This window comes from Oncorhynchus mykiss, chromosome 13, assembly GCF_013265735.2.
Source record: "Oncorhynchus mykiss isolate Arlee chromosome 13, USDA_OmykA_1.1, whole genome shotgun sequence".
Lineage (NCBI taxonomy): Eukaryota > Metazoa > Chordata > Actinopteri > Salmoniformes > Salmonidae > Oncorhynchus > Oncorhynchus mykiss.
This window is the reverse complement of record NC_048577.1, coordinates 12,259,491-12,284,829: the sequence shown is the minus strand read 5'-3', so window position 1 is coordinate 12,284,829 and position 25,339 is coordinate 12,259,491. Positions and strand designations below refer to the sequence as shown.

General features: G+C 44.5%; 1 protein-coding gene across 1 annotated transcript in view; it reads right to left on the bottom strand.

Annotated features, from left to right (window-relative positions):
• LOC110493428 (RNA-binding protein 20) overlaps positions 1-24,684 on the bottom strand; it is a 72,034-nt gene extending 47,350 nt beyond the window's left edge. Inside the window, exon 1 of the mRNA XM_036942591.1 lies at positions 24,211-24,684. Coding sequence (XP_036798486.1) covers positions 24,211-24,344 — 134 coding nt within the window. The 5' untranslated portion in view covers positions 24,345-24,684. The remainder of the gene's footprint in view (positions 1-24,210) is intronic.
• Positions 24,685-25,339: the final 655 nt, after the last annotated feature.

The following is a 25,339-nucleotide window of genomic DNA, read 5'->3' as shown; positions in this document are numbered from 1 at the left end:
TTTTAGCATTCTATTTATCCATTAATGACGAGAATTTGGACTATTGTACACAGCATTGTTTAAAATGAAGAAAATTCTGTGAACTGCTATTGGTCAATATTGCCCATGCGGAGCTAACATGGCTGCCATGGAATGTAGCATCAGGTAAATCCACCATAATGCAGAAACCTCAATGTCTTAACTCTCTATATTCACTACATGACCAAAAGTATGTGGACACCTGCCTGTCAAACATCTTATTCCAAAATCATGGGCATTAATAAGGAGTTGGTCCCCCTTTGCTGCTGTAACAGCCTCCACTACTCTGGGAAAGCTTTCCACTAGATGTTGGAACATTGCTGCGGGGACTTGCTTCCATTCAGCCACAAGAGCATTAGTGAGTTTTGGCACTGATGTAAGGCGATTAGGCCTGGCTCGCAGTCTGCGTTCCAATTCATCCCAAAGGTGTTCGATGGGGTTGAGGTCAGGGCTCTGGATAGACCAGTCTAGTTCTTCCACACGGATCTCTACAAACTATTTCTACATGGACCTCGTTTTGTGCAAGGGGGCATTGTTATGCTGAAACAGGAAAGGGCCTTCTCCAAACTGTTGCCAAAACATTGGAAGCACATAATAGTCTAGAATGTCATTGTATGCTGAAGCGTTAAGATTTCCCTTCACTGGAACTAAGGGGCCCAGCCCGTTCGTCCGACTATCAGATGGTGAAGCGTGATTCATCACACCAGAGAATGCATTTCCACTGATTCAAAGTCCAATGGCGGCGAGCATTACACCACTCTAGCCAACGCTTGTTATTGCGCATAATGATGTTAGACTTGTGTGCGGATGGTCGGCCATGGAAACCCATTTCATGAAGCTCCCAACAAACAGATCTTGTGCTGACGTTGCTTCCAGAGGCAGTTTGGAACTCAGTAGGGAGTGTTGCAACCAAGGACAGACGATCAGCACTCGGCAGGCCCCGTTCTGTGAGCTTGTGTGGCCTACTACTTCGCAGCTGAGCCGTTGTTGCTCCTAGATGTTTCCTATAACAGCACTTACAGTTGACCGTAGCAGCTCTAGCAGGGTAGAAATTTGACAAAAGGACTTGTTGGAAAGGTGGCGGTGCCACGTTGAAAGTCACTGAGCTCTTCAGTAAGGCCATTCTACTACCAACGTTTTCCTATGGAGATTGCATGGCTGTGTGCTTAATTTTATACAACTGTCAGCAACGGGTGTGGCTGAAATAGCTGAATCCACTAATTTGTATATAGAGTGTTTATGGCTCTGGGTCTAACAGTATGTCACATCTGCACCCACTTAGATAGACTGAAAAATTGTGTGAAATGACTTCCGTTTATGGTTTCTGTGAAAACAAAATCCATGTGTGGGCCATTAATTAAATAGCTAATACGGTGTAGAGCAGGGGAGGAGAGTTTGGCATGGCCCTCCAAGCCTCTGATTACATGGAAAGATAATACGGCTAGGGCCTGGCCGGTGCCGGTGACAGGCTGACCAGCCGGAGTCAGATTTCCGGAGCTGGGCCGGAGTCGATTTTCCCGACCCTCAGTATCCATTGGACAGCGTGAATGTTTCTGTTGCCACTCGGGCTTGTCCCATTTCCTTTCCATCTTTCATCCCAGCTCCTTTGGGAGAAATCCCATGTTGGTTCCCATTTGTGTTGAATCAGGTGTCAAAAAGGGACTGAAGCCAGAGAGGGGGGAGACTGAGAGGACATGGGATGATGATTCTCTCTCTCTCTCGCTCTTAATTCAATTTCAATTCAATTTAAGGGGCTTTATTGGCATGGGAAACATGTGGTTACATTGCCAAAGCAAGTGAAATCGATAATAAACAAAAGTGAACTCTCTCTCTCTCTCCCCCTCTCTCTCTCACCCTCTCTCTCTCACACACCCTCTCTCTCACCCTCTCTCTCTCACACACCCTCTCTCTCACCCTCTCTCTCTCTCACACACCCTCTCTCTCTCCCTCTCTCTCCCTCCCTCTCTCTCTCTCACCCTCTCTCTCTCTCTCACTCTCTCTCTCTCTCTCTCTCTTGATATACTGTAGCAGCTTTATCTTTAGCAGCTAGTTCCTCCCATGTGATCCTAATTGTTCTAATTCTACTCCTGTGGTTTCCTCTGTGTGAGAATACAGACTACAGTATAACTGGTTCACGTAGACCTCCATGCAAGGCCTCCTCTTCTCATGAACTCATCTAATGCTCCGTGAATATGCTGTAACATTCACTGGAATCCACGAGCTTTGATTCTACATGGATTTAACATCTGCTGGCAATGAGAAACAGAAAGGTATCATAAATCAAATTAAAAATAGATTTTTCTGTTTGTTACGTTTATCTAACCCTGTTTTGTGAGACTTCTAAGATGTCCTGTCATGTACTGTCATGTTGTCTTGTCTCTGTCCTTTCCCTTCACCCTGTCTCCCTCTGCTGGTCGTGTTAGGTTACCTTTTCTCCCCCGCTTTCCCCCAGCTGTTCCTTGTCTCCTCTAACTACCCATTCACCCCGTTCCCCACCTGTTCCCTTTTTCCCTCTGATTAGGTCCCTATATCTCTCTCTGTTTCTGCTCCTGTCCTTGTCGGATTCTTGTTTGTTTGTGTCATTCATGCCTGAACCAGACTGTCGTCATGTTTGCTGTAACCTTGTCCTGTCCTGTCGGAATCTGCCGGTCCATCTGAGCCTACCTATGTTTGGTAATTAAAGAAGCTCTGTTTAAGTTGATTCGCTTTTGGGTCCTCATTCACGCACCGTAACAGAAGAATCCGACCAAGAATGGACCCAGCGACTTCGGATCCTCTCCACTCAGCCGTCGAGATCCAGGGAGCGATGCTAGGCAGACACAAGCAGGAATTGTCTGCTGCTCGACATGCCGTTGAGACCCTGGCCACCCAAGTCTCCAACCTCACAGAACAGGTTCACCATCTCCGCCTCGATCCACCGGCCACTTCCAGGGCTTTCGAATCTCCGGAGCCCAGAATCAATAACCCGCCGTGTTACTCTGGGGAGCCCACTGAATGCCGCTCGTTCCTCACCCAGTGTGATATTGTGTTTTCTCTCCAGCCCAACACTTACTCCAGGAGCACTGCTCGTGTCGCCTACGTCATATCTCTCCTTATTGGACGGGCTCGTGAGTGGGGCACGGCAATCTGGGAGGCAAGGGCTGAGTGTACTAACCAGTATCAAGACTTTAAGGAGGAGATGATACGGGTTTTTGATCGATCTGTTTTTGGGGAGGAGGCTTCCAGGGCCCTGTCTTCCCTATGTCAAGGCAATCGATCCATAACAGACTACTCTATTGAGTTTCGCACTCTTGCTGTCTCCAGTGGCTGGAACGAGCCGGCCTTGCTCGCTCGTCTTCTGGAGGGTTTCCGCGCAGAGGTAAAGGATGAGATTCTCTCCCGGGAGGTTCCTTCCAGCGTGGATTCCTTGATTGAACTCGCTATTCGCATTGAGCGACGGGTTGATCTTCGTCACCGAGCTCGTGGAAAGGAGCTCGCGCTCTCCGTCGCCTCCCTCTCCGCATCACTACCATCTTCCTCTGCCGGCTCGGGTGCTGAGTCCATGCAGCTGGGAGGTATCCGCATCTCGACTGAGGAGAGGGAACGGAGAATCACCAACCGCCTCTGTCTCTATTGCGGTTCCGCTGGTCATTTTGTCACTTCATGTCCAGTAAAAGGCCAGAGCTCGTCAGTAAGCGGAGGGCTACTGGTGAGCGCTACTACTCCTGTCTCTCCTTCAAGATCCTGCACTACCTTGTCGGTCCATCTACGCTGGACCGGTTCGTCAGCTTCCTGCAGTGCCTTAATAGACTCTGGGGCGGAGGGCTGTTTTATGGACGAGACCTGGGCTCGGGAACATGACATTCCTCTCAGACAGTTAAAGGAGCCCACGGCCTTGTTCGCCCTGGATGGTAGTCCTCTCCCCAGGATTCAGCGTGAGACGCTACCTTTAACCCTCACTGTTTCTGGTAATCATAGTGAAACCATTTCTTTTTTAATTTTTCGTTCACCTTTTACACCTGTTGTTTTGGGCCATCCCTGGCTAGTTTGTCATAATCCTTCCATTAATTGGTCTAGTAATTCTATCCTCTCCTGGAACGTCTCTTGTCATGTGAAATGTTTAATGTCTGCTATCCCTCCTGTTTCCTCTGTCTCTTCTTCACAGGAGGAGCCTGGTGATTTGACAGGGGTGCCGGAGGAATATCACGATCTGCGCACGGTGTTCAGTCGGTCCAGGGCCACCTCTCTTCCTCCACACCGGTCGTATGATTGTAGTATTGATCTCCTTCCGGGAACCACCCCCCCCCGGGGTAGACTATACTCTCTGTCGGCTCCCGAACGTAAGGCTCTCGAAGATTATTTGTCTGTAGCTCTTGACGCCGGTACCATAGTCCCCTCCTCCTCTCCCGCCGGAGCGGGGTTTTTTTTTTGTCAAGAAGAAGGACGGGTCTCTGCGCCCCTGCATAGATTATCGAGGGCTGAATGACATAACAGTGAAGAATCGTTATCCGCTTCCTCTTATGTCTTCAGCCTTCGAGATCCTGCAGGGAGCCAGGTTTTTCACTAAGTTGGACCTTCGTAACGCTTACCATCTCGTGCGCATCAGGGAGGGGGACGAGTGGAAGACGGCGTTTAACACTCCGTTAGGGCACTTTGAATACCGGGTTCTTCCTTTCGGCCTCGCTAACGCTCCAGCTGTCTTTCAGGCATTAGTCAATGATGTCCTGAGAGACATGCTGAACATCTTTGTTTTCGTTTACCTTGACGATATCCTGATTTTTTCACCGTCACTCCAGATTCATGTTCAGCACGTTCGACGTGTCCTCCAGCGCCTTTTAGAGAATTGTCTTTTTGTGAAGGCTGAGAAGTGCACTTTTCATGCCTCCTCCGTCACATTTCTCGGTTCTGTTATTTCCGCTGAAGGCATTAAGATGGATCCCGCTAAGGTCCAAGCTGTCATTGATTGGCCCGTCCCTAAGTCACGCGTCGAGCTGCAGCGCTTTCTCGGCTTCGCGAACTTCTATCGTCGTTTCATCCGTAATTTCGGTCAGGTGGCAGCTCCTCTCACAGCCCTTACTTCTGTCAAGACGTGCTTTAAGTGGTCCGTTTCCGCCCAGGGAGCTTTTGATCTCCTCAAGAATCGTTTTACATCCGCTCCTATCCTTGTTACACCTGACGTCTCTAGACAGTTCGTTGTCGAGGTTGACGCGTCAGAGGTGGGAGTGGGAGCCATCCTTTCTCAGCGCTCCCTCTCTGACGACAAGGTCCACCCATGCGCGTATTTTTCTCATCGCCTGTCGCCGTCGGAACGTAACTATGATGTGGGTAACCGCGAACTGCTCGCCATCCGGTTAGCCCTAGGCGAATGGCGACAGTGGTTGGAGGGGGCGACCGTTCCTTTTGTCGTTTGGACTGACCATAGGAACCTTGAGTACATCCGTTCTGCCAAACGACTTAATGCGCGTCAGGCGCGTTGGGCGCTGTTTTTCGCTCGTTTCGAGTTCGTGATTTCTTATCGTCCGGGCTCTAAGAACACCAAGCCTGATGCTTTGTCTCGTCTCTTCAGTTCTTCAGTAGCCTCCACTGACCCCGAGGGGATTCTCCCTGAGGGGCGTGTTGTCGGGTTGACTGTCTGGGGAATTGAGAGGCAGGTAAAGCAAGCACTCACTCAAACTCCGTCGCCGCGCGCTTGTCCTAGGAACCTTCTTTTCGTTCCCGTTCCTACTCGTCTGGCCGTTCTTCAGTGGGCTCACTCTGCCAAGTTAGCCGGCCACCCTGGCGTTCGGGGTACGCTTGCTTCCATTCGCCAGCGTTTCTGGTGGCCCACCCGGGAGCATGACACGCGTCGTTTCGTGGCTGCTTGTTCGGTCTGCGCGCAGACTAAGTCCGGTAACTCTCCTCCTGCCGGCCGTCTCAGGCCGCTTCCTATTCCCTCTCGACCGTGGTCTCACATCGCCTTAGATTTTGTCACCGGACTGCCTTCGTCAGCGGGGAAGACTGTTATTCTTACGGTTGTCGATAGGTTCTCTAAGGCGGCTCATTTCATTCCCCTTGCTAAGCTTCCTTCTGCTAAAGAGACGGCACAAATCATCATCGAGAATGTTTTCAGAATTCATGGCCTTCCGTCAGACGTCGTTTCGGACAGAGGTCCGCAATTCACGTCTCAATTTTGGAGGGAGTTTTGCCGTTTGATTGGGGCTTCCGTCAGTCTCTCTTCCGGCTTTCACCCCCAGTCTAACGGTCAAGCAGAACGGGCCAATCAGACTATTGGTCGCATCTTACGCAGTCTTTCTTTTCGCAACCCTGCGTCTTGGTCAGAACAGCTCCCCTGGGCAGAATACGCCCACAACTCGCTTCCTTCGTCTGCGACCGGGCTATCTCCTTTTCAGAGTAGCCTCGGGTACCAGCCTCCGTTGTTCTCATCTCAGTTCGCCGAGTCCAGCGTCCCCTCCGCTCAGGCTTTTGTCCAACGTTGCGAGCGCACCTGGAAGAGGGTCAGGTCTGCACTTTGCCGTTATAGGGCGCAGACTGTGAGAGCTGCTAATAAGCGTAGAACTAAGAGCCCTAGATATTGTCGCGGTCAGAGAGTTTGGCTCTCCACTCAGAACCTTCCCCTTAAGACGGCTTCTCGCAAGTTGACCCCGCGGTTCATTGGTCCATTCCGTATCTCTCAGGTCATTAATCCTGTCGCAGTGCGACTTCTTCTTCCGCGATATCTTCGTCGCGTCCACCCGGTCTTCCATGTCTCCTGTGTTAAGCCCGTTCTTCGCGCCCCCGCTCGTCTTCCCCCCCCCCCCCCCCATCCTTGTCGAGGGCGCACCTATCTACAGGGTCCGTAAGATCTTGGACATGCGTCCTCGGGGCCGTGGTCATCAGTACCTAGTTGACTGGGAGGGGTACGGTCCTGAGGAGAGGAGTTGGGTTCCCTCTCGGGACGTGCTGGACCGTGCGCTGATTGATGATTTCCTCCGTCGCCGCCAGGTTTCCTCCTCGAGTGCGCCAGGAGGCGCTCGGTGAGTGGGGGGGTACTGTCATGTACTGTCATGTTGTCTTGTCTCTGTCCTTTCCCTTCACCCTGTCTCCCTCTGCTGGTCGTGTTAGGTTACCTTTTCTCCCCCGCTTTCCCCCAGCTGTTCCTTGTCTCCTCTAACTACCCATTCACCCCGTTCCCCACCTGTTCCCTTTTTCCCTCTGATTAGGTCCCTATATCTCTCTCTGTTTCTGCTCCTGTCCTTGTCGGATTCTTGTTTGTTTGTGTCATTCATGCCTGAACCAGACTGTCGTCATGTTTGCTGTAACCTTGTCCTGTCCTGTCGGAATCTGCCGGTCCATCTGAGCCTACCTATGTTTGGTAATTAAAGAAGCTCTGTTTAAGTTGATTCGCTTTTGGGTCCTCATTCACGCACCGTAACATGTCCTGTCAAAGCAGCCAAGCCAAACTAAATGTACTGTATTTCTTCTTGATAGTAAGAGTTATTTTTCAAAAGATGAATTATATCGCCTATCAGCAGTAGAATTAGAGTCCCTCGAGTGCCGAAATGAGCGGATTACAGAATATTAGTATTGCCATGCTAAACCCTTCTTATTTATTTATCATAATGCACAGTAGGTGTTGGCCGTTAGACACCTTGGCACAAGACGAATGGTGACCTGTTTTCAACTGTCAACAAGTCCCACAAAACGTCACCGGGGCCTTGATCCTCGCTCAACCCCCATTGGCTGAGCACCACCCGCACGTACCTCATTGGCCCGAGACGGGTCTTGTGACACTCCGGGGAGAGTTCCGAGGCGAATAGCACACATTGTTCATTTATGATGCGGTGGTGGGTATCATGTCTAAAATAACCAAATGGTGAGGTGTAACATTTTCTATTACCCCCCCTCTTCTAACACACCTGCTGGCCAATCTGATCAGGCGCACAGTGGAGGGGACAGGGGGTGAGGAGGGAGGATCCGGGGGGTGAGGGGGGACGATTCGGGGGGTGTTGGTGTGACAGATAATTTATACACATCCCATCTGGTGTTATACTCAGACAGGCCAGACCTGGGTTCAAATACTATTCGAAACCATTTCAAATACATCAGCTGTTCTCGATTGAGCTTGCCTGCCACAATGGACCCAATAGCAGAAAAAGTACAAAAGTGAAGAAAAGTGGAAACCCAGCATCCAGGCAAGCTAAAGCAAACACAGAACGTATTTGAACCCAGGTCTGGGACAGGCTGTCTATATGCCCAGACATTAGACATTATTCAGGCCCCAACCGATCCCCTTGTAGTGTGTCGTTGGTGTAGCTTAATATGTCACAAATCACTGTCACTGGTGTCACTGGTGTCAGGTAAAAACATGCAGTAAATGTGCTTAGGTATGCATCAGCACCTCCCGGGGAGACATAGGTCTGGGTAGATGGGATACATGTAGGCTACAGGGACTACTTTCAAACAGGAAGCACCTGGACCCACCGCCAGAGACACTCACCTACGATCCAAAATACAAAACACAAACTGACATGGCTCAGAAATGGCACCTCCCCTGTCCAATGAACACACTGATTATCAACTTCATTCCATGGTTACCAACGTGATTACATGATCACCAAGTTGTCAAACACACCTACTGCATGTGGTTCTTCAGAGAGACACACAGCACTTGCTATACAGACCCTTCCCCTCCTCCCCTATCTCCTGCCATTGTCCTCCCCCTCTCATTCTCTCTCCATTGACACTGAGCGACAGGCATATTGGTCTGCTGACAGGCGATGGTCGTGTCATACAGGGATCTCTGATTTCACTCGTTTTCAAAGGCTAGGCCATAGGAATGCTCTACACACTCCTCCGTTTTACCCCTCCCCCATTCCACCCTCCGTCCCACCCTCCTTTCCTTCCACCCACTTTCCCCTCGTGATCAGGCTCCACATGTGAATTTTCAATATCGCTTACACACCACCAGGTGTTTTGTGGGTCTCTATCTCTCTCTCTCTCCGAAGCTGTGCCGGAGTCGGTTTTCCCAACCCTCAGCGTCCATTGGACAGCAGGAATTTTTCTGTTGCCACCTGGCTTTCCCCATTTAATTCCCATCCTCCATACCAACTCCTTTGGGAGAAATCCCATGTTGGTTCCCAGTTGTGGGACTGAAGCCAGAGAAGAGTAGACTGAGAGAACATGGGATGATGATACTTACTTACTTACTCTCTCTCTCTCTCTCTCTCTCTCTCTCTCTCTCTCTCTCTCTCTCTCTCTCTCTCTCTCTCTCTCTCTCTCTCTCTCTCTCTCTCTCTCTCTCTCTCTCTCTCTCTCTCTCTCTCTCTCTCTCTCTCTCTCTCTCTCTCTCTCTCTCTCTCTCTCTCTCTCTCTCTCTCTCTCTCTCTCTCTCTCTCTCTCTCTCTCTCTCTCTCTCTCTCTCTCTCTCTCTCTCTCTCTCTCTCTCAACCCTGATGTTACCTTATAACCCTAATGTTACCTATAACCCTAATGTTACCATAATGTTACCTATAACCCTAATGTTACCATCATGTTACCTATAACCCTAATGTTACCTATAACCCTAATGTTACCTATAACCCTAATGTTACCTATAACCCTAATGTTACCTATAACCCTAATGTTACCATAATGTTACCTATAACCCTAATGTTACCATAATGTTACCTATAACCCTAATGTTACCATAATGTTACCTATAACCCTAATGTTACCATAATGTTACCTATAACCCTAATGTTACCATAATGTTACCTATAACCCTAATGTTACCATAATGTTACCTATAACCCTAACACGAAACCCAAACCGGCTGCGAGCGTGCTTCATCGTACATACATTTATTTTGTCCCCCTACACCAAACCCGTCGCACACCAATCCATAAACCATGAGCATAACAATAAACAATCTCTGACAAGGACATGAGGGGAAACAGAGGGTTAAATACACAACAATTAATGAATGGGATTGGAACCAGGTGTGTAAGAAGACCAGACAACACCAATGGAAAATGAAACATAGATCAATGATGGCTAGAAGACCGGTGACGTCGATCGCCGAGAACCGCCCGAACAAGGAGAGGCATCGACTTCGGTAGAAGAGGTCGAAAAGCATTAACCATTTATGGCAATTTAGCTAGTTAGCTTGCACTTGCTAGCTAATTTGTCCTGGGATATAAACATTGAGTTGTTATTTTACCTGAAATGCCTAATGTTACCTATAACCCTAATGTTACCATCATGTTACCTATAACCCTAATGTTACCATCATGTTACCTATAACCCTAATGTTACCTATAACCCTAATGTTACCATCATGTTACCTATAACCCTAATGTTACCATCATGTTACCTATAACCCTAATGTTACCATAATGTTACCTATAACCCTAATGTTACCTATAACCCTAATGTTACCTATAACCCTAATGTTACCATCATGTTACCTATAACTATATCCTATTCTTATCTTTTATTATTTCTTATTGTTGTTGCATTGTCGAGAAGGAACCTGCATGTAAGGATTTCGTTGGACGTTTTCGTTGGACGATTTATACAAAGTGTATCCTGTACATACGACTAATACAATTTGAAACTTGAATCTTCAGGGTAGAACTGTAACGTTCATCTTCAGGGTAGAACTGTAACGTTCATTATTAGGGTAGAACTGTAACGTTCATTATTAGGGTAGAACTGTAACGTTCATCTTCAGGGTAGAACTGTAACGTTCATCTTCAGGGTAGAACTGTAACGTTCATTATTAGGGTAGAACTGTAACGTTCATTATTAGGGTAGAACTGTAACGTTCATCTTCAGGGTAGAACTGTGACGTTCATCTTCAGGGTAGAACTGTAACTTGAATTTTCAGGGTAGAACTGTAAACCTTTCAGCCCTTTGGGTTCTACACTTACAACTGAACTGTTGTTATAGCTGTTAACCTTGTAGTTTGACCATCACACGTTGCTCTGTTAGTTTCTGGTCAAATACCAGTATTGTGTCAGCCTTCATCTTCCCTCCAAACATAACGTGGCATGTATTAAAAGAGAAGAAAGTCATGTAATCATACTGAAACATGATGAAATATGAACAAGATAATCAAAGGACAGGAAGGACTTTATTTAAACATGTCTGTCTGCTTTGTTGAGGCAGCCTAATCTGTCAAAACGACTATCTTAAGGGGTCAAAACTGCTTTTCGGCCCTTACAATTCCACAGGAAGGTACATGTAAGGGCTGGGTCATCTTACAGCTTGCATTTATTGGGTTGGGACATTCCAGAACCTTCAGAGGAGGAAGGAACCCTAACACATGTCAAAACACATAACACCAACACTGAAAGCATCCTAGATCTTAACAACACTGCTTCATACAGTTATGAGGTTGCGTGATAGGTGTCACCAGGTGCGTGACACCTGGGGCGGCAGGGTAGCCTAGTGGTTAGAGCGTTGGACTAGTAACCGGAAGGTTGCAAGTTTAAACCCCTGACAAGGTACAAATCTGTCCTTCTGCCCCTGAACAGGCAGTTAACCCACTGTTCCTAGGCCGTCATTGAAAATAAGAATTTGTTCTTAACTGACTTGCCTATTTAAATAAAGGTAAAATAAAATATATTTGAGTTTCCTTGTCATCATATGTATAGTTTAAACATTCAATAAAGCTATACCTGATCCACATAACATTTTATCTACTATATCAAGGCACGAGGGTAGCTTATAGAAGCCATACTTGCGCACACACCCACGCCCGCCCACACACACACATGACAATAATGACATAACGTCCATCTAAAATCTAGAGACGTAAATCTAGACTCTAGAGACGTACATCTCGATTCTAGAGACATACATCTAGAATCTAGAGACGTAAATCTAAACATCTACTGACGTCAGGAGTACGAGTCATGTTTCACTTGTCTGTCATTTTTCTGGTGGATTACTAATAATTAACCAGCTCATTAACACGCCGTCTTTAGCTCCCCATCGAGTCTAAACATCCACGCACCCTCCTCAGTAATCTTCTACACGGCCAAGAAGTCTGAATCCAGTGTCACTGCCAGCAGGGGTGGCTTTAGATAGCAGAGAGGAGGAGGGCACCACACCACGGCTCTGACCGTGATACAACTGAATCCTTAATTCTGTCATCTTCAAAAAGACTAAACCTCTTTTGTTACGTAATCTACTAACAGCACAACTTTGAAACACTAAAACACTGTCACGTCGACTCAAAGGTGTTATGTCTGCATTGTCAGGTGTGAGATATCCAGTTTCATCTGCCTCCCCATTGGCTTCTCTAACGCGGCTGTTTTTGAAAATAGAATGTGGTATTAACAGGGGGTTAGCGCTAGACAATAACACACAGTCATTATAAGTAATAGCGTGTGCCAGATGAGCGCGGGGCCAGGCTATATTCCCCTCTGGGCTCTCACACTGTGAGAAACACTACCCCCACCAATGGAAGCTCTCAGGGGGTAGGTCCATCTAAAGGAGGTAGCCTAAACGCGGTAAGGACATCTAAGATGATGTAACTAAATTAGAATGGGCTGCTATTAATATTCATATGTAGAGGGGGACTGCATTTACATTAACATGGTATGATGTTTTGCACATTATTTTAACCAGCTTCCTGAAGTCAGCTATGGCTGTTTATTCCAGCTATAGACCTACATGTTCACTATACAGTCCACACTGTTGCCACGAATGGGAATTTGACCCATTTGAGCAGACCAATCAAATAAGTGTAGAAGAAAGAAGTGTGTAGGACTTGTGTCTGCACCCCACTTCCAGTCCTGCAGTTCACATTCGTCAATGAACAACTAGTTGAAGTATTAGCCTGCCAGCATTAGCCTGCTGCCATTGTGAAATGTGTGAGGGTTTATATTTGATTTCCTGTATTCTGTTCCCATGTAGATGAAAGCAGAGGGATGCCTTTGGGGTGAGCACACGTGCTGCACACTCTACCAGTCCTTCAGCTGTTCACACACAAACAGACGCATGCGCACACACTCACACACAGACGTGCATGCACGCGCACACAAACACACACGCGTACACACACACACACACAGCATGGCTCTGGACTTCATATAGGGTGGTTATTATCTTCTTTAAAACAGGCTATCCTGTTAGGCTAACCCCTGCTAGGAGGACCTCCATTGGGTAGACCTGGGCAGCAACATGCATACAGTACATTCTCTACATTAGAACACACAGGGGATGTCCTCAGCATTTCACACACGTGGTTGGGTGCAGACCTGGTTCAAATACTATTTTGAAATCCTTTCAAATACACTGTCTGTGCTTGATTGATCTTGCCTGTTGCAATCAATAGAGTAGTCACAAAAGTGTTAACCCTGCCCATCTGGTACTCCAGGAAGGCTAATGTTTGAACCCAGGTCTGGTGGTTGGTACGTATTTGAGGAAGAGAAGGCTGCGAGAGACGGATAGAGAGCGGAAGACAGACAGAGAGAGACGGGGAGAGAGAGAGAGACGGAGAGAGAGAGAGAGAGATGGAGAGAGAGAGAGAGAGAGAGAGGAAGACGGAGAGAGAGAGAGAGAGATGGAGAGAGAGGAAGACGGAGAGAGAGAGAGAGAGAGAGAGAGAGACGGAGAGAGAGAGAGAGAGAGAGAGGAAGACGGAGAGAGAGCGGAAGACGGAGAGAGAGACAGAGAGTGAGAGAGACGGAGAGAGAGACAGACAGAGAGAGAGAGACAGAGAGAGACGGAGAGAGAGAGAGAGAGAGACGGAGAGAGAGAGAGAGAGATGGAGAGAGAGAGAGAGAGAGAGAGAGGAAGACGGAGAGAGAGAGAGAGAGATGGAGAGAGAGGAAGACGGAGAGAGAAAGAGAGAGAGAGAGACGGAGAGAGAGAGAGAGAGAGAGAGAGGAAGACGGAGAGAGAGCGGAAGACGGAGAGAGAGACAGAGAGTGAGAGAGACGGAGAGAGAGACAGACAGAGAGAGAGAGGCAGAGAGAGAGACACAGAGAGAGAGAGAGAGAGAGAGCGAGAGAGAGCGAGAGAGAGAGAGAGAGAGAGAGAGACGGAGAGAGGGACGGAGAGAGAGAGAGAGAGACGGAGAGAGAGAGAGAGGAAGATGGAGAGAGAGACGGAGAGAGAGAGAGAGACGGAGAGAGAGAGAGAGACGGAGAGAGAGAGAGACGAGAGAGAGAGAGAGAGAGAGAGAGAGAGAGAGAGACAGAGAGACAGAGAGAGAGAGACAGAGAGAGAGAGACGGGGAGAGAGACGGAGAGAGAGCAAGTCAATAGGCATTACTTCGTTGAAGCCCTGATCTCTTTGTCACTAATAATAACCAAATGAATTTTGGTGACATGCTCGGTCGATAGAAACCCTTTCTTTTTTGATGTGCCTACGCAACCTGACGACCTCTGATATAAACCATGGATTAACGGATTGTCCACACGCACGCATGCGCACGCACGCACACACACACACACACACACACACACACACACACACACACACACACACACACACACACACACACACACACACACACACACACACACACACACACACACACACAAAGCACACACACACACACACACACAAAGCACTGCATGCCCACACACACGCGCGCGATCACACACTCGCTGACGCGCTGTACACTCTGAATGTAAAACTCTTATATAAAGAGTCCACGTGTTTTCTGATGTGTTACCCATGGTACACTGCGTCTTTTCACAGTCAAATAAAGGCTATATATGATTTTCTATAAAGTTGACAGCCTGTCCCACATTCACCATGACCATTCCTAGTGTGATCTACATGAACAGCTCTTTAATTTTAGATACTGTTTCACACTGACTGGGACGTTTACATGTTGCCAGATTGGCCTTCTAAATTACAGTACAAGACAAACACCTACCAGTAAATGGGCCCATTATGGTGACATATGATCTAATACCTTAAATGAGTACTTTAAAGGAGATAGGCTATTTAGTTAGATTTCCAGCTGCAAATTGCACTAAATGTCCATTGTATATCTGTAGTAGTAAAGGAATAGAATTCCCAGAGAGGAGCCTTCCACAACAAAGGCTGAAAATGTGATGATCTGTGGAAATGAATACAGTATATCTCTCTGATTCCCACCTCTGTGTGTGAAAAGCTCTTGGCTGTGTAAGAAACAACAAGCCGAGGGACAATCTTTCATTGAGCGCTTATCTAAAGTCGGCTAAACTCTCGCCTGTCAACCGTGAGTTATCAAACAGGCGTTTAAACCCCTTCAAAATCCTCTCGTTCTGAACAAAGTTCCAGATGCTTAGTACTGTTAAGTCGACACACTCCACACCTCTACTCTGATGTTGTTTTACCATTGGTTCATTATTCAGCCCTCCTGTTCATAAGATGCTTTCCATAAAATGCTCTGGATTTCCTAGCCTGGTCGCAGATCATTTTGTGGTGTCTTGTCAACTCCTCTGATCATTGGCAACAGCACAAACAGTTTTGGGACCAGGCCACAAATTCTCTTGAAGCCGTAAAGGAAAAAAAAAATCTTTCATATCCAACAAAAATCTCTCTTAATCTCTGATGTCTACGGATGTAGGAGGCCGTTTGCTACAGCAGGGAAATAATCCTGCAATAACAGGAACTGTGAATTATTATGTGGATTATAATTCATGGACATTTTTTGTAGCTTTTTAATAAGGGGAAAATCAAGTCGGAAATTAAAAACTTTAGAAGCCTTTTTAAACCTCAAACACACTACAGGTTTGCATTTACTGCTGTGCAGTAGAATTCTCAGCAACAGAAGGGTGTTCAAATTAAGATCCTACATCTGTACCTTGTAGGGTAGCTCTGGTGTCATAGGGGTCACAAACAGTATCTGCAGGAGAATATATTATCAATGGTGTAATTAATGGTTATGTTTAATCTATCTGGCTGCTTTAAGGCTCTTTCAGTCGTATAGTACAGCTCGAAGGATTTTGATAGGGAAACTGAGTAAGGCATCAATAATTGGGCACAAGCCCTGTGAGAGAGATCCCTGCTAGATTGGGATCACCAGCCTTAATTCTTCTGAACATGGATATTTTGTTACTTTGCAACGTTCCTATGACATCACATACTTTGTACTTAACCAATCAAATCCTAAAGTTTTGTAATTTAAGTTACAATGATGTAACAAAGATTCCTGAGAAGCATAGATTTTATTTTCCAGACGCAGGCACACTTGCTAGATTTGAGGGTTTCGTTTGAACAAAAGAGAGAAGCTGACTTTGGTCTTCCACATGTATCAACTATCAACCAAAATATCTGCGTACCTTTTCAATATCAGTTTCTTGTTTCTCTAAAGGAAGAAAGACTTTGTGAAACAACACAGTAGATCGTCAGACAGGTGTCAAAGACCTCAGAAACCTCAACCTCACAGCCGGGCACCTTCTCCTAATTCCACTGGGTTACACTATGCAAACATTAGAAAGGTTGACCTGGGTAAGCCTACCTTTCCGATATCAACATATTTTCGCTTGACATTACTTTTCTAAAAAGCTGTTGAAGCAACATCAATCTGTAAATATGGCCATGTGGTATTCGAGTCAGGAGTTAGGAGCACTGACACAACTGTCTGCCACCTAACCTTCTAGCTTTCCAATATCTGTTCATTTCCCCTTGATTAAAGTTTCCTAATGACCAGTGCCCACAACACTATTCAAACACAACCTTCTCTAAACACATCTTTGTGAAACCACATGGTAGTGAGTCTGGTCAAGAGCACTAACTGAAGCATCCTGGTCAAGGAGCTCCGTGCTGCTTTCTTAGTGCCACGGACCTGTCAGCCATTTATCATACAGATTAGCCCAGTTGCTGCCAGGTGTCAACACAGCAATGAACACATGCTCAGGGTCCAGGGTTAGATGGGAGGTGGAGAGGAAGAAGGAGGAAGGTGAGGGAAGAGGAGGAGGTGTTGCTCCAAATACACAACTTCTGTAGCAAGGTAGGAATTAAATGATCCCTGTCCAGATCAGTTTGTGCCTGCCAGCTGACCATAGGAATGGACAAGACTGGACAAACAGATCTGGGACCATGATAGAACAAAATCACCTATCTACAAATAGGCCTTAGTCGGTGGTCTGTGTGTGTTGCAGCTGTGGCCTACTGTGGTTGGGCAGAGCAAATAAGATCTGTCCCCTGGCACCAAGGCAGTTAGCGTGTCATGCTAACGTTGCTAACGTCCTTCTAATGGTATTTTCTAAATCCTTTTTATAAGAAGCAACAGCCACACAGTATTGTTTGTTTGTTATTGTTTTTATACCGCTCTCCTTACTGCCATGCCCCGGCTTGACTCGGTAAACTGTTTACTTTCACAGAGGCACGAGGATTAGGACAAGCACCTGTCGTCTGGGTTTAGCCGGGGTTAGCCGTCATTGTAAATAAGAATTTGTTCTTAACTGACTTGCCTAGTTAAATAAAGGTTATATAAATAAAAATAAAAATAAACCTGCCTTTCCCTGAATAAACAAATACAAAGTTGAGCTGTTCATCTAGCCACTAATTAATGTCAAGGCTGACATTATTATTGCCTGGCAGGGGGTACTATGCCGTGCCGGACCTGGGAAAACACATTAGAGAGCTTTGGTTAATGACCCCCTATCTGTCTGGTCAGTGTGACAGAACTACTGACACCTTCTTTCTCATCAACTGTAGCACTTTACTTCACTTTATAGCACTTTACTGCAGCAATTAACATTTATGGTCCTTATGGTGTTTATGATTATTGTATTATTTTGTTCAAATACTTGTGTCATAACAATATAACTACTATGGTGACAATGTTGTAATAACATGCTGTAATAGCATATTAATGTAGTCGAGTGCTTTTTGCAAGAGAACATGAATGTCGCACCTTCAACCATTTGTCTTCCTGAGACCTTCAGCGGGATCACCAGCATCAATGGTGAGCTATTGTTCTCTACATCATCGTGGCATTCAGAACATGTTCTACATGTTGTCCACAGGTCTTTACCTGTCATCAGCCACACCCCAGGACCATATCCTGCATGCTACACTCTGGTTCCAAAAGGGTTCTTCGGCTGTCCCCATAACAGAACCATTTCTGGTTCTTGGTACAACCCTTTTTAGTTCCAGGTACAACCCTTTTGGGTTGTACACAAAGGTGTTCTACTTGGAACCAAAGGGGTTTTACTCGGAACCAAAAACGGTTCTTCAAAAGGTTCTCCTACGAGGACAGTCGAAATACCCTTTAAGGTTCTAGAAAGCACCTTTTCTTCTAAGAGTGCATTAACAGCACTATGAACCTTTAACAGAGAAATAAAAATGTTTACAGTTATTCTTTGGAGACAGATATCCCCTCGCTAGGCTAAACCATAAGTCCTACTACAGTACGGACAGCTATCCCCTAGCTAGGCTAAACCATAAGTCCTACTACGGTATGGACAGATATCCCCTCGCTAGGCTAAACCATAAGTCCTACTACGGTATGGACAGATATCCCCTCGCTAGGCTAAACCATAAGTCCTACTACAGTATGGACAGATATCCCCTCGCTAGGCTAAACCATAAGTCCTACTACAGTACGGACAGCTATCCCCTCGCTAGGCTAAACCATAAGTCCTACTACAGTACGGACAGATATCCCCTCGCTAGGCTAAACCATAAGTCCTACTACAGTACGGACAGCTATCCCCTCGCTAGGCTAAACCATAAGTCCTACTACAGTATGGACAGCTATCCCCTCGCTAGGCTAAACCCTTAGTCATACTACAGTATGGACATACTGTGTCTGCAATAGGAGTCATCACAACAAGAGAAGAATAGAAAAACAACAACGTCCATAACAACAACAATAACAGCTAGAGAAGAATAGGAATATTACAACAACATCCATAAAAATAACAACATCTAGAGAAGAATAGCTAAACAACAACAATATCCATAACAACAACAACAGCTAGAGAAGAATAGCTAAACAACAACAATATCCATAACAACAACAACAACAGCTAGAGAAGAATAGAAAGAAAACAACAACAACATCCATAACAATAACAACATCTAGAGAAGAATAGCTAAACAACAACAACATCCATGACAACAACAACAACAGCTAGAGAAGAATAGCTAAACAACAACAACATCCATAACAACAACAGCTAGAGAAGAATAGCTAAACAACAACAACATCCATAACAACAACAACATCTAGAGAAGAATAGCTAAACAACAACAATATCCATAACAACAACAACAACAGCTAGAGAAGAATAGCTAAACAACAACAACATCCATAACAATAACAACATCTAGAGAAGAATAGCTAAACAACAACAACATCCATAAAAATAACAACATCTAGAGAAGAATAGCTAAACAACAACAATATCCATAACAACAACAACAACAGCTAGAGAAGAATAGCTAAACAACAACAACATCCATAACAATAACAACATCTAGAGAAGAATAGCTAAACAACAACAACATCCATAACAACAACAACAACAGCTAGAGAAGAATAGCTAAACAACAACAACATCCATAACAACAACAACAACAGCTAGAGAAGAATAGCTAAACAACAACAACATCCATAACAACAACAGCTAGAGAAGAATAGAAAGAAAACAACAACATCCACAACAATAAAATGTTCTACAGCCTCAGAGGAACATTCACTGAGGAGGCAGGCTTTCTATAGGGGCTGCAGATGAGAGAGGGGGGGGGGAGTGAGAGCGAAAGAGATATAGAGACTACTAAATGGCAGAAGAAAAACAGCCCTGCGCATCAGGCTGCAGATGAGTTGTGGGCCTAGAATGGTGTCTGGGGTGCTAATCAGTGCTGCCTAAGAAGAGGGGTCAGAGGCAACTTCCCCTTCTCTGACAAACTGGGCAGGGTGATATAAAGCACACAGCTGGGGAAAGAGAGGGATGAGAGAAAGAGAGAGAGTGAGAAAGGGGAGAGAGAGAGAAAGGGGGAGAGAGAGAGAAAGGGGAGAGTGTGTAAGACACAGAGGTATCGGTATAAATGAAGCACTGTGTAAGGCGATACATAAACTTCCCTACTGTACTATGTTATGGCTGCTTGGGTGTAAAACCTTAACATGTGGTTCCTGGTTCCTGGTTCAGGAACAGCTAAGAGAGGAACTGCCTGGTATTCCCGTAATGTGTAGAACCTGCGGTAGTAGTAATGTATAGTACATAAACTACAGTACTGGGCTATGTTATGTTATGGTTACTTGTGTGAAGCCTTAACATATGTTAAGATGCCTCGGGAACTGGTATTCCCATCACGCTAAGATAGAAAACCTGTGTCCCTGTAAAAGTATAACTCACACAGGCGTGACAGGTGCTCTAAAGCTGGGCTGAGACTAGGTTACATCAAAACTTAACTGACTCAACAAAGAGTAGTGAGAGAGAGAGAGAGAGAGAGAGAGAGAGAGAGAGAGAGAGCACATAAGCGTCTACTGCTTAACTTTATACAAACAAGTAGCGTATACTGATGTGTAAAAGTAATTCCATCCGTGTCTTTACCTAGACACATTTCTCCATACAAATACAATAAATAAATGGAGTATTTTGTTTTGGGACAAAGACCGCGACTGAAGACTTCTCCTTTTAACAAAAGACATTTGATCTATAATCAGAATAATCAGTTATCTCCACATCTGTCCACAGTTAAAGCAGATTCTCTACATGAAACAATGATTTATTTACAATTCACTGGTTGAGGTCATGTTTTTATTGAATTAGCTACTAAAGTGGTTACTATGTACATGTAATTACACACATTTCAAGAAATGGATGCAAGTTGATAGTTCAACCAAATTTAAAATGTACATTTTTGTTTTCTCATCTTTAAAGCAGTTTATGGTCACGGAGAGACTACAAATGTCTACATTTGTAACAGCCTGAACTTTCCCTTTAAGTGTACTGTGACCCAAGATGAATGTGTATTATTAGTTAGGACTGGTGAGTGGGCTATAAATCATGTGTAGAGAGGTTAATCATTCTATGTTCTTCTAATTGATGGACGGCTATAAACCATGTTGTGTGTCAGGTGAGGGGTCTGCGTATATAGAAATTGTTGCTGTTTTAAAATAGAATGAGTGGGCAGGCAAGCCATATAAGGACTGCTCTAACATTTCACTTTCTAGCTCAGCAACACACAAACATGGCCGCTTGAACCTACGCCTCTCTGCAAATGCACACACAAACACACACGGGTGTGCACACACACCAACACACACATTTAACTCTTTTCCGTTCCATCCCCAGTCGAATCCTTACTCGTTTCCTTATCGTTAATCAGAGGGCTTGTAAAACAGGGGTGTAAATTACACATATTTACTCTACTATTTACTGTCTCAAACTCAAACACATAAGGCCTAGTTCATAGACTCATATTATATTCTGTGACGACGATCAAAAATCAAAGCGTCAAGAAAAATCGCCTTCCTGTGCCGTTTCACTGGGCTATAATTCTAAAAAATATAGACTTTGGTTGCAGTAACGGTAATAAATGTACATTTGTTGGTAAAATGACATTTAAAAAGTGATTTAGAAACAGACATCAAGAACCCGTGCCGTGCTGCATTCGCTTGTCTTGATCGAGCAGATCGCTTCTCTCACGACTTTTATACCGAATGACGTCTTATATATTTTAAACAGCGAGGCATGTAATCTGACATATTCCTTATGATCTCTGCCCTTTTCTAGTTACTCCATCATGATAAGTCCCCATAAACTCCCTTTAAACTGGGACATTTTCCTCCCTCAAACAGCCTACTTTACCACGGCTCACTGGTTTACATGGTAAAATGATCAAATTGTACATATTAGTGCACTAAAATACTGCTTGTACACTTTTTCATGTACACTAGGTGTACAAAGACATGGACAGTACAGCGGCTTCACGCCAGTAAACAGTTGGGCCAACTTTATTATTACAAGTAGTAGCAAAAACAAAGGCTGACTTTATTATTGTAAAAGTTAACACTGAAAGTCAATGTTATCTATTATAAACCAGACTAAATCCAGTATAAACTACCCTTGCATAAATATTCACACCTATGTTAAATAAAATTTTAATACAGTCAATAATTACAGCTTTCTTAATATACATTACCAAATTATATTTAATCAGTGGAAAATATGTCAATGATTAGAAAATAAGATAATAACTGTTTCTTTTCAACATGTAAGTCAAGGTCAAGGTTGCATTATACAAGATAGATAATCAGTTATATTACACTGGTAAACTTTACACACCTGAAAATAATCATGGTTTGGGAAATTCACGCTGGTAAACTTTACACACCTGAAAATAATCATGGTTTGGGAAATTCACGCTGGTAAACTTTACACACCTGAAAATAATCATGGTTTGGGAAATTCACGCTGGTAAACTTTACACACCTGAAAATAATCATGGTTTGGGAAATTCACGCTGGTAAACTTTACACACCTGAAAATAATCATGGTTTGGGAAATTCCGTATGTGTCGTTACTGTAATATTGTATCAAATGTACTTTTTGAAGAAGACACCAAAGGCAATTGATTGCATTGTACATATAAAATTATTTATTACATATTATTATTTTTTACATAAGATTACAAAGTTAAATGTTGAACCTGATATCAAATAATGATTTATTGTTGCTATGGCATTTTCATAGAATGAGATAGTCTTCAATAAACCCAATTCATCTCTTCATTATCGACAATACATATTGTAGTATTTTAAACTAGTGAAATAAATAAAATATGTATTTACTACAACTTGTGTAATGTGTTTGAATGGTTAAGTTCATTTGGCCTAGGAGAAGCTAAAGGCTATAAGACAAGTGGTAAACATTGTATTAGTGATTTCTCTTAAAAACAAATATATTTGATTTATTCTACACTATATTGAGAACAGAATATTCCATAAGGTTATAGTTATATACATAACAATAAAGTGGTTGTCACAAGGTCTCCATCCAACTTCTCATATAAGGGTTGATACAAGTTGTTAATGAAAGGCCTCGTATTTAGCTCACGTTCATTTAGAAAGTCAGGGTTTTCACTGGCGTCTGTAGAATCTCTTGGGCTGTTTATTGCTTATTTATTTAACAAAAACAATGATGTATTCATTATTTAAGAGGACGATTTAGCACTCATTTACTTCTAAAGTTCCTCAACTCATATAAGCACGGGTTTCAGTCTAACCCAATGGATTGTTGTGCTAATATTCTCTAAAGAAGAAATACTAAAAAACTAACAAATAAAAGTAGAATAACACCAACACAAAGGGAATGTTTTAGGAAACACAAATATAAGGAGAAACGACTAATACATTCTTCAACATACTAAGGTTCTATATGACTATGACTAGCAAACGTATTTTCATTTCAACTAAATTAAAACTTCAATCTACTATTTTCAGTTTTGCCTTTAGTACGTCCTGCCTACTTTACTTTGAGCACAGTACTGCTTGTGTTTCAATATGAGACCTTACTGTCTGTTATAAACATATATGGTGTGTGTGAGGCGGATTGAGACAGCTCTTCTATAAAAGATCTTTGTTCTAATATTCTCTGTTTTCTCTTTTTCTCTCTTCCTGACTGTTTCCATGGTAGGACTGCCTGTAAAACTCTGTTTGAGACCGTGCTACTCCGCTGGGAGAATGAACACTAGTGAGCCACAGTGAAATAAATGATTGTACAGAAACACTGTAGGCCATTGAGCCCACCCCTTCCACCTCATCCATCTTGCTCACAGGGATGACATTGAGGAGTTTTGGGAAGTGTTTTTTTCCTCTTTCCACAGCCTTTCTGAATCGTATATACCCTATAACTCATCTGCCACCATCCGACTACAGTATTCCTTGGAACTATTGTTCAGAAGTTTGAATTCCATCATCCATAGCTAGTTAGAGAAAGATATATTCATGAATACCAGCCTGCCAAATCTCCCCTCAACATCCCTATTCCTCGGAAGTTGGAATTCCCTCAATGCCGCTAAGGAGACATTTATTACTGATATATTCCTCCTAAATCCCCCTTGGAACTAATTGATTTTCATACATACCTTTGGGATAACAGTCATGGCATGTATTTAATATGACATATATATATATATATATATATATATATATATATATATATATATATATATATATATATATATATATATATATATATATATATATATATGTCTTCCCATAGCCTGTCTATGGCACATAGCATACGTGCGTATATGTGCGTATATTTGCAGCAATATTTCCCTTACCTCTGGAAGTGTTCGTTGGACGTCTTGGTTCCCATATATCCTCCTTGGCTTTTCCCCGACATTTCACCAGTTTGGCCGTTCTTGACACCTTCGATGTGAGCCTCGAAGAGAGCCTTATCCCAGGCCTGTTGCATGGCCAAACAAAATCACTAACTAGTCCTTTATCTCCACTAACCAACCACACACACCCCTCAGAAAAGTTGTTACTGACTGTTGCCGTTGGAGGGGCTATAAATAAAAAATCCTTTGGTGTAACTCTCTCCCTCTCTCTCTCCCTTGCGATGGCCGACTGATAGCCTAGGGAAGCTGTTGAATACTGTACGCGCGGTCCCGTGGACTACTTTAACTCAGCAGGAACTTTTCCTCTCTCTTCCCTCTCTCTCTCTTCTCCCCAGTGCTTCTCCTGACAGACAGCAACAATGGCAGCCAGCAAAGCCCCTGGCCTTAGCTCCCTCTCTCCCTCCCTCTCTCCCTCTCTCGCTCTCTCCCTCTCTCTCCCTCTCTCTCTCTCTCTCTCTCTCCCTCTCTCCCTCTCTCCGCTCTCTCTCTTCCTCCTCTTCTCCCCAGTGACAGAAAGTAAAACCCCAGGGGAGGTGGGTGTTCAAAGGTAAACGACGACAGTTGAATGAAGAGTTTGAGGAAATGACAGAGGTGGGGAGGTTTGGAGGGATAGGGAGGGATAGGGAGGGAGGGAGGGGGTGGTAAGTTAAAAGGCTCTTGACCAAATTGGGAGTCCCTGCCTGCTGGCCCTGTGGTGGTAGTGTGTGCATCATATTCGGACGGTGTGTGTAACAACAGGGGAAGAGTCCTCCTTACGCCACGCTGTTGATTATCACCTCATGCTCACATACACACACACAGACACACACACGCATGTAAGCAGGCACACACGTGTGTGTATGTGTGACTGTGTGTTTGTGTGCAGGCGTGTGTGCGTGTGCATGCGTGTGTGTAGGGGCTGCTCCCAGTCCCTAATTCCCTAGGACACAGTGTCAGAATATTCACATTTTGTGGTGGCCTGTCTGTCTGAGGTTACACTTCTGTGCCTGAGCCAAAAGTCCTAGGACCCCTTTCAATCATAAATCACTACTGGGGAAGAAAAGTACTGAGTGGAAGATTTAGCAACTAC